This window comes from Cicer arietinum, chromosome 2, assembly GCF_000331145.2.
Source record: "Cicer arietinum cultivar CDC Frontier isolate Library 1 chromosome 2, Cicar.CDCFrontier_v2.0, whole genome shotgun sequence".
In the NCBI taxonomy this organism is placed as follows: domain Eukaryota; kingdom Viridiplantae; phylum Streptophyta; class Magnoliopsida; order Fabales; family Fabaceae; genus Cicer; species Cicer arietinum.
This window is the reverse complement of record NC_021161.2, coordinates 34,870,192-34,885,464: the sequence shown is the minus strand read 5'-3', so window position 1 is coordinate 34,885,464 and position 15,273 is coordinate 34,870,192. Positions and strand designations below refer to the sequence as shown.

At 31.1% G+C, this 15,273-nt stretch overlaps 1 protein-coding gene across 1 annotated transcript; it reads left to right on the top strand.

The window, feature by feature from the left end:
- The first annotated feature begins 8,903 nt into the window (after positions 1 to 8,903).
- LOC101490764 (bet1-like protein At4g14600) lies at positions 8,904 to 11,267 on the top strand. The gene is made up of 4 exons (XM_004490355.4): positions 8,904 to 9,134; positions 9,204 to 9,321; positions 10,486 to 10,542; positions 10,919 to 11,267. The coding sequence occupies exons 1-4, from the start codon at positions 9,073 to 9,075 to the stop codon at positions 11,078 to 11,080; spliced, it is 399 nt and encodes a 132-aa protein (XP_004490412.1). The 5' UTR covers positions 8,904 to 9,072; the 3' UTR covers positions 11,081 to 11,267.
- The last annotated feature ends 4,006 nt before the right edge of the window (positions 11,268 to 15,273 follow it).

Genomic DNA, 15,273 nt, shown 5'->3' with positions numbered 1-15,273 from the left:
TTTTTTCTCTATTCAACTTAATTTTGTTTCAGAATCTCTCTTTAAAAATTTCTCTTTTCTTTTCTTCTCTTTCTACTCTTTTTATACTTCCTTTCTTCTCTTTGTTGATTGTTTCTTTTGAAAAATTAATTTTCCCTCTTCTAAAAACTAATTTTTGCTTTAATTTATACACTACAACGTTGGATCAATGTGTCTATGAGATACATTGATGTGTGGATTTTATATTGTTTTGGCAGAAATATTGAAACTGCAGAGATGAAAATGGAAAAGGATGGTTCACCTTTTTGATTGAGTGTACCACTAACAAAAATAATAACCTTATTAAACTTTAAAAAAATATATAAATAAATAAATAGGGGAGTGGGACTGTTGTGTGTAGGAAGTATTTGAACTGCTTTGTTTAAAATACTCTAAGGTGTTTCGAAGCATTGAGATGGAGGAAGTGTTTGACGATTTGCATTAGACAATGAAAATACTTATGCATGTTTAGAAGGGAAAAAAAAAACACCTAAAAAGCAAACGAGAAAATCATCTTTTCTTTGTTTTATTTTGGTTTATTTTTAATTTTTTTTTTTGTTAATGTAATGAAAACATTTATGTAAATATAAACTCAAAATAATAATTTTTAGATTTTATAATAATACTTATAAAAATATTAATTAAACTTATTATTACTTATTTTTTGAATTACTTTTAATTAGCGGGACTAATTTGGGGTACTACACTAACCATCGATTTTTTAGCTCAATTTTAGTAAAAGAACTTTTTATAATGTCGTAAACATCTCTCCAAAAAACCATTCAAATATATATATACTTAATAAGCAGGTATAAAAGTGTATGCATCATAATCTGTAGGGATTAAAAATTGTATTTTTATTTAATAGAGACTAAATTTTTTATTGTGTTAAATATGTTTTTTGTCCCTATAAAATTTTAACTTTTCAATTGTAGTTCTATAAAATAAAAATGCAATTTTTAATCTCTAAAAAATTATTCAGCAAATAATTTTCGTCTCTGCTAAAATAAAACATGTTTAATAATCTTTCAACTTTAATTTTTTTTCCAATATTTTGCAATCATGTTTAGAATATTATAAAAATTTCCTCCATAAAAAGTTAGAATTTATTTAACTTAGGATGAATTAAATATTAATTTTTTAAATGTAAAATATTTAAATAAAAGTAACAAAAATATGAACCTAAACATCAATTTTTGAGCTCAAATTTAGTGAAAGAATTTTTTATAATAATATTGTAAACATCCATGCAAAAAACTCATTCAAAATTGTATATATATGGACTTAACAAATATGACTAAAACTACATGCATGATGATTTTATAGTGATTAAAAATTGTATTTTCATTTTATAGTGACTAAAATTTTTATTGTTTTAAATATGATTTTAGTCCCTATAAAATTTTAAATTTTAAATTTTAGCCTTGTAAAATACAAATACAATTTTTAGTTGCAAAAAAATTATCCAGTAAATAATTTTCATCTCTGCTGAAACAAAACATGTTTATTAGTCTTTCAACTTTAAAATTTTTGAACAATATTTTTGTATTATGTTTAAAACATTATAAAAAATTCCACCATAAAAATTTAGAATTTGTTTAACTTATGACGAATTAAATATTAAGTTTTCAAATGTAAAATATTCAAGATAAAATTAACAAAAAAAATGGACCTGGACATCGAGTTTTGAGCTCAATTTTGGTGATGAATTTTTTATAATGCTTGCAAAAAACTCATTCAAGATTATATATATGTTGACTTCACAGGTACAACTAAAATTGCTTGCATGATAATTTTATAAGGATTAAAAATTCTATATTTATTTTATAGGGACTAAAATTAAAATAATGAAATTTTATAGGAACTACAAACTTATTTAACTCATTTTTATTTATCGAATTTTTAAAATTTGTCCCCAAAACACTCTCAATTGATCAGTTGACTTATTTTAAAAAAAATTGTGATAAATAAGAAACTGTGCTCTAAATCTGAGTAGAATGAAATATTTAAGGTTAATTTTAGATTAAAAAATGTTATAATTTATACTACATTGGGGATTTAGTTGTAGGTTAAAAAAATTAGGTTTTAATTATATTTAGTTTTAACGGTGTTACAGTTTTTGTAACATAAGTTAGGATGGAATGATTATTTTAAAATGAAATTATATTTGTAGAGATGTGAACTAAATAAAAAAACTTACAAGCACCAAAATAAAATAAAATAAATTGTTATAATTGCAAGGACCAAAGACATATTTAAACCAGTATTCAATTTCCCTATAAATTTCATTTACTAAAAACTCATCAACTATCTTGTAAGAATATCTCTCTTCGTATATTTAAACATGCATATTTTAAGAGAGAGTCTTGTTGTAATATTCTATGTTGATTATGTTATATTAAAAAAAATTTATTCACAAAATAGATGTTTTTAATCATCAAAAAGGGGGGAGATTGTTATAACCAAGTTGATTTGAAGAATTACCACCCTTACTTGTTTCGATGATACCAAAATAATTTTGTGGGAACAATTTGAAGCACTAACATTTTCATTAAGTGTGTAGTTCTCAGATTAAGTGTATTTTGAATAACCTTGCGCTACATGTTCTGATGATTGGACTAAGTTAAAAGAACACCAAAATTCTGCTTTTAATTTATGTATTCCAAGTCTGATAAACGTGCTCTAAAACGCACCTCTGGGGATTCCATGAAATTCAAGCAATGAAAATGTCCGTATGTCTCTGATAATCATGTCAAGTATCTGATTTCTCTATCTCTGAAAATGCAAACGATCGTCTTCCTCTAATAACCACCTCAAGCATTTGGTCATCTAACTCTACTAAATAGTCTATGCTTTGATGATAGTCTATGTTCGAATGACAGTCAACGCTCTGATGATAGTCAATGACCCAATGATAGCCAACTCCTTGAAAAGATAAGGCCTTTGCGCATCTTATGCTAAACACCCTGAATTTGCTGTTTTTTCTAAAGGTCTATGAAACATGTTCTCATCATAATATCCTTTGTTTTTTCTGCTTCCATGTCAAGTAGACATGCACAATCAATAATAAGGATATCTTTTATAAGGTTTAATGGAAAATCAATATCATAAGATTTGATATGAAACTTAACAATACATCTTGATTTCATGCAATTAGGACAACGACCAAAACCCCTGAAGTTATGTATAAAAGGATTTGCAATTGTTATTAGAAAATAAGAAACCATGTACTGCAATAAGGAATACAACCATCTTTGCACTCTTGCTCTTGATCTCTTGTTTTGTCTAAGTATTGAGAAATATTATTGAGAATACAATAATGTAAACACCTTCTTATAAGAGTTATTCAGAAAACCTTAAACCTATTTTTTTGTAATCTATCCCAATAGTGGTTGCATTCCTTAACATCTTGATTGTGCAAATCTAGAAGGTTGAGAAGACTCGAACACAGTTAGTTTGACAACTAGATGTTCAATAGAAGTGTCATTTAGTTGGTGAATTAGTGGATTAAATCATTTAGGTTGAAGGAACTGAGCGAAGCTACCGTGTTGGTGGTTAATCAAGATAAATGGGTTGTGTTGTTATGTTTTTTCTATTTCTCTATGTATCTGATATATTTTTCATCACTTTAGTTTAGACTTTTTAAAATGGTTATTAAAATAAAACACAATTAAACCCCATTTTCTTGTGTTTCTCGTTCTACAATTGGCATCAGAGCTTTGTCTCAAAGCAAACCACTTAACCATATGTTAGTAATGACTAATTGTGATGACAAAGTTATCGATGGAAACATTAACATGCCTTCTCTGTTTGATGGATAAATATTTGAGTATTGGAAAGAGAAGCTCAAAATTTTATACATCTCTTATGATCCTGAACTCTGGGATATAAGGCTCGAAAAGATGATGATGGTGGTGGTGGTGTTGAAATATCTACAAAGGATCTCAACACTAATCAAAAGAAACAATACAAGGTACATCATAAAGATAGAACCTTCATGATGAACACTAGCACCTTCAAAGAGTTCAAAAAATGTAGCAACAAAGAAAGAGAAAAAAAAATATCTTTGATGCTCTAGTTCTCAACTACGAAGGAAACAAATAGGTACAAGAAGCTAAGGCAAATTTACTTGTGAGAAAGTATGAACTTTTTCAGATGGAAAAAGATGAAGACACTGAGACAATGTTTTCAAGATTCCAAACTCTGGATTCAAGATTGAAGGTTCTCCAAAAGAGTTATATTATCTTTGTCCAGGTCAAGAAGATCCTCATAAGTCTTCCCATCAAATGGAGACCATAGGTAACAACAATTCGAGAAGCTAAGGATCTCAACAGACTACCTCTAGAAGAGCTGATAAGCTCACTCAGACCTCATGGAATTGAATTGGTTGAAGATGAGCCTAAGAAGAAGTCAAAGTCTTTGGCCCTAAAATCCCAAGGAAAGAAAACAAAATACAAGGCCATACAAGCTACTGCAGACTCAAAGGAAAATGAATTAAACGATCATAGTGAAGACTTAGATGATGAAGCGGTGTCCTTTATCTCAAGGAAATTCTAGCGCATATGGAACAACATGAAGAAATCTTTCCCAAAAGAGATTTCAGAAGATCCTAGAATAGCAGAGAAGGAAGTGAAAAATTAGACAAGAAAAAACTCATCTGCTATGAATGCAAAGAACCAGATCATTTTAAATCAGAATGACTTAAACTTGAGAAAGGAAAATTCCAAAGAAAAAAGGTCTTATGGCTACTTGAGATTACTCTAGCGAATTATCTGCAAAAGATAAAAAAAAGCATGCAAATATGGCGCTCATGGTAGATACACATTCTAACTCTGATTGTGATGGTAAATTTTTTGATGAAGAAACTGTAGTATTATCTGACCTATCTGATAATGAACTTATAGATATGTTAAATGTGTAACCTTTTTATCTTCTGTGATAATACTTCAACTATTTGAGATGCTTGCTAGTTGAGATCCCTATATAGGAAAAACATATCACATATGTATTGATTCACTGCGATAGTATTGTGACTATTGCGAAGATTGAGAATCGTTATTACAACAGTAAGAGACGACAAATATGTCGTAAGCACAACACTATTAGAAAGTTACTTTCTAAATGAGTTGTAATAGTGGATCATGTACGCACCGATGAGAATTTAGCAAATCCTTCGACGAAATGGTTAGCTAGAGAGAAAGTCATAAATACATCCAAAAGGATGGGATTAACTCCTATATAGTTACTCATGATGGTAACCCGACCTAAAAGATTGGAGATCCCAAGAATTAGGTTCAATGGATAATAACAAGTCGTGAAGTGATATGAGATGAACATCTTATTATAAATCAGAGAAGCATGATTCCTGAAGTGATGATAGGATGAGGTAATAGAAACTCTTAATGAGATCTATACTTTATATGGAGGGAGTACCTAACTACAGGAGTACTCTTGATAGACTCACTTATGTGAATGTGGAAGTGGGGCCGCTTCCTGTGGAATTTCAAGGTAGAATTCCTAGAGTGTTCACTATACTGGGATACACATGCAGGGCCATTAATGTGCGGGCTTTTGAGAATACACCCTATGATAAGGTTATGTGTGGGTTTGATGTCAGAGATAGAGTTCAAGACTACGAGTCACTCTTGTTGAATCTGAATCTTACTTACTATGCAAAGGTTTAAGTCAAATGACACATTTGTTTATGCACGATCTTATAGAAGCGTTTGACGCTATTTCAGGAACACTTTTTTAAATTCAAGTGTGAGATTGTTGGAACATAGAGTGTGTTAATATGTGAATTGAAAAATTGTTGAAATCTCACATTGGAAAATTATCATATTTTGAGTAATTTTCAACTCTTTAAATACTAAAGTCCTACATTAGATAGAAAACATATATGGGTTTGCTTCCATCACTATATAAAGAGTGTCAAACTATTGTAAAAACTACAACAAAGTTAGATGCAATTCTCAACTTTCTCTTTTCTCTCTTTTCTCTCTTTTCTATTTTGCTCGACTGATTTTTGAGCCACTTCTCCCATTTCTTTTTGTCCCTTCAATATTTATGAGCGATTTTGTACCATTGTCACTTCAATTTTTTGAGTGGTTGTTATGTCGTAGTTTCTTCGATATTTTGAGCGGTTGTTATGTCGTACTCCCTTTGTTTTTTAGAGCGGTTTTTATGTCGTAGTCCCGTCGTTTTTTAGAGCGGTTGTTATGTCGTACTCCCTTCATATTTTAGAGCGTTTTTTATGTCGTAGTCCCTTCAATTTTTAGAGTTTTTTTATATCGTAGTCCTATTGGTTTCTAGAGCGGTTGTTATGTTGTAGTTCCGTCGACTTTTGAGTGGTCTTAATACCACTATCTTTTTAGAGCGGTTTTTATGTCGTAGTCTCATTGATTTTTAGTGGTCATAATACCTAGTCCACAAATCAAGTCAATAATATCTTCAGTTGCATAAATTTATTATTTTTAAATAGTTATTCGAAACTCAAAAATAACATATTTGACTTGCATTTTTCATCATTTTATGATCCAAATTTGATTTTTGTGTTTCATAATAGTTGTAGCTATTTATGTTAGATATTAATTACAACTATTTTGAATTCATTTGAACATCTACAACTACATAACCCTAAAATATTCGCTACAAATATTGTTAACGTTTACAAATTATTAAATGTTTTGCAATAGTCCATCGGCAGAATGCAATGTTTTCAAGCTTTAGTTTTTAGTACTTCTTTTTATTATGGTCCAATTTTTAAGAATAAAACATGTCCTCCAAATTGTTTAAGACAATTCTGTTGATCATAACAATATTATTATTTCTATTGTATGTTGTAGGAAATTATGGAAGCATGCAACGTTTACAAATTATTAAATGTTTTGCAATAGTCCAGCGGCAGAATGCAACGTATTCATGCTTTAGTTTTTAGTACTTCTTTTTATTATGGTCCAATTTTTAAGAATAAAACATGACCTCCAAATTGTTTAAGACAGTTATGTTGATCATAACAATATTATTGTTTCTATTGTATGTTCGTAGGAAATTATGGAAGCATAATAACCATTTCCAACGAGATTACAAGATTCATGGTGCAGGGGATTATCTGTTTCGACTTGGCTTTACTCTAGATTATAGGATTAAATGTTATTTGGCTTTGTAGTTCTTTTTTTTTTAATATTTGTATTGAATGCCATAGTACAATGTACTTATTTGAGGCTTGCATGACACAATGTTCTCGCTTTTCTATCTGTTTCCTTAAATGAATTTGGTTTCATAAAAAACTTTAACTTCCTTTTATTCTTCAACAGTTATGACAACACATAATTGGCTTGCATTTTCTTCAATAGTTACTGACCACTTTGGCATAATTTAATAATAAGTACATAATTGGTTCACTAATTTGCTAAGTGCATTTAGATGCAAGCAGCATACTTGAAAACTATATCACTTTTATTTTCACAATCTGAAAGTGATTAAAACATTTAATAGTCAATGAAGGATACTTTCAATGTCATACACATAGAATGTTTTGCTAGAACTCCTAGCAGAAATAAATTAAAGAAGGTAATATGACTAGTAGGCTTCAAAGTTATATTTGAGAATGAGATATTTTTAAATTTATAAGACTAAAAAGTAGCAAAAAAATGAAGTTTATTTGATGTGAAGCAAATTAATAAAAAGCAATGCATGCTGGACGGGGCATTTGCCTTCAGATTTAAGAATTCATTTAATAAATAAATCCACAAACATGTCTAAACTTGAACATCATTGCCAAGCCAAACAAAAATTTATAAAAAAAACTACATAACACATAATTACGTTATACAAAAAAAATATTAGTCAAAAGAAATTACATAGAACTAAGGAAATTAAGTAATTGAAGGTGTTGTTTGATTGACTTCATTAAAAAATAGAAAGAAGAAAAAAAAACCGTAACCTTCAATCCAATTCATTATAGACAATAAAACTTTGAAATGAGAAAAAAAATTCATTCTTCTTTGGGTGCAATCCCTAGATTCTAAAATAGGATTTTTTTTATATTAATATTCTATTTTTTAAATTTTAATATTAAATTATCCTTATTTAAAATATTTATGTCTAATAGAAGGTCGCATATCATAGATGCAACCACGAAGTGATGTAAATTTTAATTTTTTTATTTTAAATTATTTAATAAATAAAAAATAATTAAAATATTTAAAAAATAAAAAATTATTAATAAAATACATTAGAATCAAGAAAAATGCAATTAATTAGATTGCAAAAACTAATTATGTTAATTACATAAAACAAAATACATTGAAAATTTTATTCTATACCCCTCACATTTTACCTTTACCCCCACAAAGGCAAGGAAAATGCATTTTTGCCCTCGTATAAATCTTAAAATTTATTATAAAAAAAATCTAATTTTACCGAAAAACTTTTTTTAAGTTTTCTGGTAAACAACATATATTTCAGAAAAAAATTTCAAATTTTTTGAAAAAGAAATTATTTAACAAAAAAAACAAAAAATTGATGTGTACTAGAAAATTTCATCACAAGTTATTGATAAACTCCGTTCTGACAAGGAGGAAAATTTACGAAAAAGTTTTCTTATATACGCCAAATTTTTAAATTTAAAAAAGTAATAATACCAAAAAAATTTCGAAAAAAGGTTTCAATAAACGTTACTTTGAGTTGATGAAATAGTAAAAAAAAGATCCATAATATTTTAAAAAATTTACAAAAATATAGATAAAATGTGGCAGAGTAAAATTTTCAAAATATTAATATAAAAGTATTGATTGTGAGTATAGCAAATATACATTCCTTTAAATCCAAAATATTAATTAATAAGCAGAATAAAACATTGAGTCAAAATTTAATAGAAAAAAAGTTGAGTCAAAAATATCAAATTGACCCGTTCTTTTTTCCTTGAATGTTCTGTAGAATTGCTTTCTCAATTCTCGTTGACTATCCAACAACAACAACAACCACTAGCTTCGACCAATAATCGATCTTCAATTCAACTGAATTAGGTTTTCCTTTTCCTTTCTTCCAATTATGTCCTCCAATTCCCACAGACCTGGTTCTTCATACGGCGGCGCCGCCCCTTTCCGATCGAAGTATCTCTTCCTCTCTCTCTTTCTTTGAATTAATCGATTATATACTGAATTGTATGTGTTGGATTGCAGAGATGGACTTAGTACCCGACCCGGTGCTGCTTCCGAAGAGATCCAATTGCGTATTGATCCAATGGACTTGGATGATGAATTAACTGGTCTTCATCGCCAAGTTAGAAGGTTGAGAAATGTACGTTTCCGCTTTTTCTATGTATTTTTAAATCCATTTTTCACTTTGCTTTTATTTTGTTGTGTATGTATGCAATTTTGATTTGAACTGATGTTGTTGCTTGTTACATTTTATTATGCGTAGAAACTTCATTTGTGAAAAATGATAACCTTTATTCAGTTGATTAGTAGACAGAACATGAAAATTTTGTGTAGGAGACCTCTTTTTTCAACTTAAATAAACACAACCATAAGCTATAGCTGATACTATTTAGAGGGTTCTAATTATAAGACAGTTGGGTCAACAAAAGTTGATGTATATGTTCCAACCCACCTGTCTCTTATATTTAGAACTAGAGGTAGTAGCTAATTCTCTTACTTGTGGATGATTTTTTTTTTCTTATCAACTTGTAAGTATAGGTAATCCCATAATGGCAAACTATAAAGTTCTTGTGTGGTATCAACTATCAAGTATCATTGTCATTTCCTTGCTTTTTAACCGTACTTGAAATTTACTCTTTGAAATTATTTTTTTTCCTTACTGAACTCAGACTATAAATAAGTGTTGTGAAAGCAATGAGTGGAATCTTAAAGCTTGGAACTCAATGGGTGGAATCTTTATTATTGGAGAAGAAATCTGTGCATTTTCTTGTTCCAAAAAACTTGACAAAAAAGAGAATGATATGAATATGCTTGTTGTTTCATGTGTGTATGCTATGCTACCTGGCTTTTTCCTTTCTGCATTCCAGAAAATAATATTTGGTAGAATATTTGATAATTGCAACATATATGCTTGATGTTGTGGTAACTTATGGAAAACTAAAGTTAAATTATCAACTTCAAGTTATGGATTCTTCAGTCTTGACAGTTTGACTTGTTAAATTATGTCCTACTAATTATTCCTTTTAGAAGTTAGTTACGCCTAACATAACCCCCCAAATTAGTTAAAAGGTAAGAAATGACCAACTCTTGTTAGTGTGAGATATCTCGACACCACTTCTCTCTTAGGAATGAACATCTGAAGTGTGGACAAATGTGGGTTGCTCAATACTACCAAAGATCTTAACAATTCCAGTTATTGAAACTAGTTTGATGAAATTATATCATGTTTCTAAACTTATTTCCTCTTCCGTTTTTTCTTTTCACTTCCTTAGTTCTCATCCTACATCAAATATTTCTTGCACAGGTTGCTGAGGAGATTGGGACAGAAATGAAGTATCAGAAAGATTTTCTGGAACAGCTGGTACACGATTTCTTGGACAAGCTCTTGTTTTGCTTTAATTTTTTTTTTTTTTTTTGGTCTCAAACTCAAGTTTTAGTGGAAACACCTGTTGATGTTCTTAGATTTTGAAAGCTGATTGTTGGGGAAGGGGAACCACATAATAATTAGACGGGTCAACTTTCTATTACGTTAAGGGTCTTAAGAGTTTGAATGAAAGAAAAACAATGTCATACATGCCGCTGTTATCATTTGAACTTTTGTCATTTAAAGAATTCAGCAGAGTAAAATTGATTTTTGGTGTATGTTGAGTCCTAATAATTGACCAGTTTATCAACTCTTTAGCTGGCAAATGTCCAACTTTCTCATTAACATTTTAGTTTTATCTATTTCAATACAGCAAACGACAATGATAAAGGCTCAAGCTGGAGTGAAGAATAATTTAAGAAGATTGAACAAGAGCATCATCCAAAGTGGTTCAAACCATATTGTCCATGTTATTGTTTTTGCATTAGTCTGTTTCTTTGTAGTGTACTTTTGGTCCAAAATGTCCAGAAAATGAGTACTTGAGAATATATTGTCATCTCTCTAGCCAAAATACTATACTTACAGCCAAATTGGATGACTCGTATGACACATGATTTTGTAGCTTTGTTGTAAAGAGAAAGTTTCAAAATCCTTTGAAGGCTCTTAAATGTATACACGACTTTTGAATGATTGTTATTGAATATATAGCATAGTTAAAGCAACTACTCTATTTGAAATTAGGACGCATAATTTGCAACTGTATTTACCATGTTTTCATGTAGTCTTTTTCTTACTAATGTTGTGGAGAAAAATGAGAAGAAACCTACCTGCCTTGTGTAAAGAATTTGAATTACTGACTAAACCATCCCAAACGTTACCAATTGAGAATTAAAGCGCCTGGAAAAGAGTTTGCGGTTAAACGAGACCAGAGTCATTGCCACATAGTGGTTTTGAAGGAGCAGAGCATTGGTTTCAACAGCAGATTAGGAAAGGAAATAAAACAGTACATCAAATCAAGGACCTCTGTGTGACAAAATGAAGGCCCTTTGTTTCTCTATTCATTTCTTCCATTTTGTGAACTACACGGCGAGGTATCTATTTTGGTATTGCTCTCTTTTTTCCTCTTTTTATGCTTATGAAGTTTTCCTTCTCTTAGATTAAAACCTCTCCAACTACGTTTGAAACACTGCTCTTAGATGGTACCTTGATTGGTTAATTTCTAAAATTCATCCTGGCCATATTACTATTGAAACAGATTGTGAAGTTATTGTCAAATGTTTGCATGGAAAGCTGAAAGTAGCAGAAATTGATTTAGTCATTATTCTTGATTGGATCAATTTTTTTTTTTTTTTTTTTTTTATATTTTTTTAAGTTTAGAAGAGATCGTAAATCCTACCATTATTAGCTCATACAACTGTGAGGTCTCGGGTTCGAATATAGAGACAAGTATCTAATCTAACAGTATCGGCATTTGCCAGTTGAATCTTGAATCCGAGCTTAAAGACGATTGGATCAATTTACTTGCTTTGATTATTAATGTTTCTATTATTTTTTGTTGAGAGTTAGAAACAATGCCTCACACGAACTAATTAATATTGCTTTTAAATTAGGTTCTAGATGCCGATAAACCAAGTAACTTTTTGTAAGAGAGGTAAAATGGATGGATTGAATTGATATGGATTCTAATGGATGGATCAAATAATCTATGAATTTATTTACCACTAAAAGTTCTTGAAAAAAAAAACTAATTCAATTCCTTCATTATAACATTTTAATGGATGGATATCCATCATTTTCTTAATATTATTTATTTAGAATAATAATATTTTTATTTATTGTAGAAAAAATATATTTTTTTAAATATTAAATAAAACTGTTTTTAAAATATTAAAAAGTACTGAAAAAATACTGTTTTTAAAATGTTAATTAAAAAACGGTTTTTTATATTATTTTTAAAAAATATTTGATTATTATTATTTTAAAATAAGTCTTAAATTATTATTTAGTAATTAAGTAATAGGGGTGGTGGCCGGATGCGATGCTCTGGTAGCCTCACAAAGGCGGACAGCGGAGCTCCAACGGTCACCACAGTGATCTCCAACCTGCCGGATCATCAACAACCATGGAAAGCACCATGGAATCACGTATGACAGCAATGGAAAAATGGACCAGAATGCAAAGTTATGGACCTGTCTAGATGCTCGGCAAGGGGTATGACACAACCTCACACTATGAAGTTGCAAGGGCTGAAAAGTTCTTTGTGGGGCATGAAATTCATGGATTTGATGGAGTGCAGTGGGCATTCATGAGCTTGGATGCTTCGATACTATTTTGGTTTCGTTCTTGGGATCAAGAAAACCTAAATCAAACTTGGGAATCTTTTTCCACATGTTTGATCCGTAGATTTGGAAGGAGAAACAGTGGTTGTAAGGCAGAGGAAGACAAAACTCACAAACAAATTCTTTGTGAAATGGTAAAACAAGAAGAGAAAGGTAAACGCGAGGATGACGAAACCGGTTCTTGGTTTCAAAAGATTCTGACCAGCAATGTGTCTTTGTCGAAACTGTCAAATCAAGAATCATACACGATGACAAATGAAATCCAAACACCTCTGCTAAAACAGTCGGTTGTCCATCAGCTTGCGGAGAGCTTCGGGTATACTGCATCGCTGGCATTAGTCGAGCCACCACCTCCGTCGAAACCGCTTGGTGTTGATCACTTTGAGGCGGAGAAGAAGGAGAATGGGGTCAGCAAACATCACAAACTGATGCAAGAACTGAAGACAGACGTAAAGCTACTGAAGGAGGGAATAGAAAAAATGAAGAGTGGAATCAAGGAATTAATTCTGGTATCAAGAAGTAAATCAAAAACAGATTCAGGACAGTTTCTGATCAGCCTTGTGCCTTGTGAAATCAAACATTTTTTTTTGGATCTCAAGGAGAAGCCGAAGTCTACTACTGAGATGGAAGACTCTATCAAGAACGGACATACAACATCAACAAGTCAGATTCAATTGACGGAAAAAGTTTCCAATATTTACGATGAAAGCCACAAAGGGTTGTCGAGGGAGAGCCAGTGGTTCGTGTTAGGTGGCAAGGCAAAGAACAATGAGAAGCAGAATTGTTGTAGTGACGAGACCGGTTCTAGGTCTCAGAGGATTCTGACCGGCCTTATCTTTGTCTGAACCGTCAAATCAAGAATTGTGCATGTCAACTGAGGAGATCCAAGCACCTCCGCCAGAGCTATTCGATGTCAAACAACTTAAGGTGAATGATGCAAACAACAAAATCAAGGCATATAGTACAGTTTTAAGGGTCAATTATGCAACAGATTTTTATGGGTCAAAATCAAGATGCTGAGTGGAGCAATTGGGTCATAAAGATGAAATTAGACGCATCAATACAGGAGGCAGCAACAATGCTATGTTTTTTGGCTAAAAACAGCACCCAAAACACATCATATATTATAATTTTTGGGTCACAAGTTTATCCGCCAATTCAAAGGAAACATAATTGAAGCTCCATGAGAAGGATTTCCTTCGGTGGCAGCAGGTTCATCAAGCTTCCAACAATGGGATCCTGGAGGAGTTTTTTTTTTTTTTTATAAATTTCTTAACCATTGAACAAGAAGAATTTAGTATATGTCAACCTTGCGGACAAGGTTGTTTTGAAGAGGGGTGTAATGTTAGGATATGCAAATAGGGATAATTAGGAGTTTGTTGGTAGTTGTGTTCCTAGGTTGTTAGTAGTGGTATAGGTGTACTTGCTTTGGTGTTTTTGTTATTAGTTAGTTACCTAGACCTAATCTCTATTCTAATGTATTGGAAGTCTTTAAATAGAAGCTTCCACCCTTTTAGAAAATATCTTTTATCAACTTTTGAAATTGAGTGGTGTAAACCATTGTAGGAGCGTATCCGCTCTTGTGTATCATTTTCTTTGGAGAGATCATTTCCTATTATTTCTTATATGTTTTTTTCTTTCTAAATATTAGTGTTCTTCCTCTAAATCAAGGAATCCAATTCTTGGGTACCTAACAATTGGTCTGATAGAACTCAATAGTGAAAGGGAATTATTCGTCCCTAATTTTTTATTGATTGAAAGAAAAAGATACACAAGAGCGAATACGCTCCTACAATGGTATAAACCACTAAATTGTTAATTTTGTTAAAGACCCTTTCAAATGGGTGGGAGCCTTTATTTATAGGATGATTATACAAGGGATATGATCCAACTAACACTAACCACCTAACTATAAAACAGTAACTACTAACAATCTAACCATAAAATAGAAACATCATTATTTTCTATTGTTTTTCCTGTAATAAACCAATAAAGGTTCTTCCAAATTGAGAAACGTGGAAAACCGGATGAATGCGAGCCTCTGTTGGAAGTTGGAGTTTAAAGGTTGTTGTCCCAATTTGTTTTAACACCAAATAAGGACCATAATACTTAGCTGCTAGTTAAGGATGAAGTCATGTTGGCATAGTAACCTACCTGTGAGGTCTGATTTTTAAATAATCTCAATCTCCTTCTTTAATCTTGGTGGGTTTCCGGTGACGGTTCGCAAATTTGATCATATGTTGTTGTGCTCTTCCCAAATGATATTTCAGTTGTCTCAACGCTTCTTCTCTGGTCATCAGGTCTTGTGCCAGTGCTTCCACTATAGTTTCCCCGAGTACAAATCATGCTAGTGATGGTGGTTGTCTGCCGTAAACTGTCTCAAAAGGAG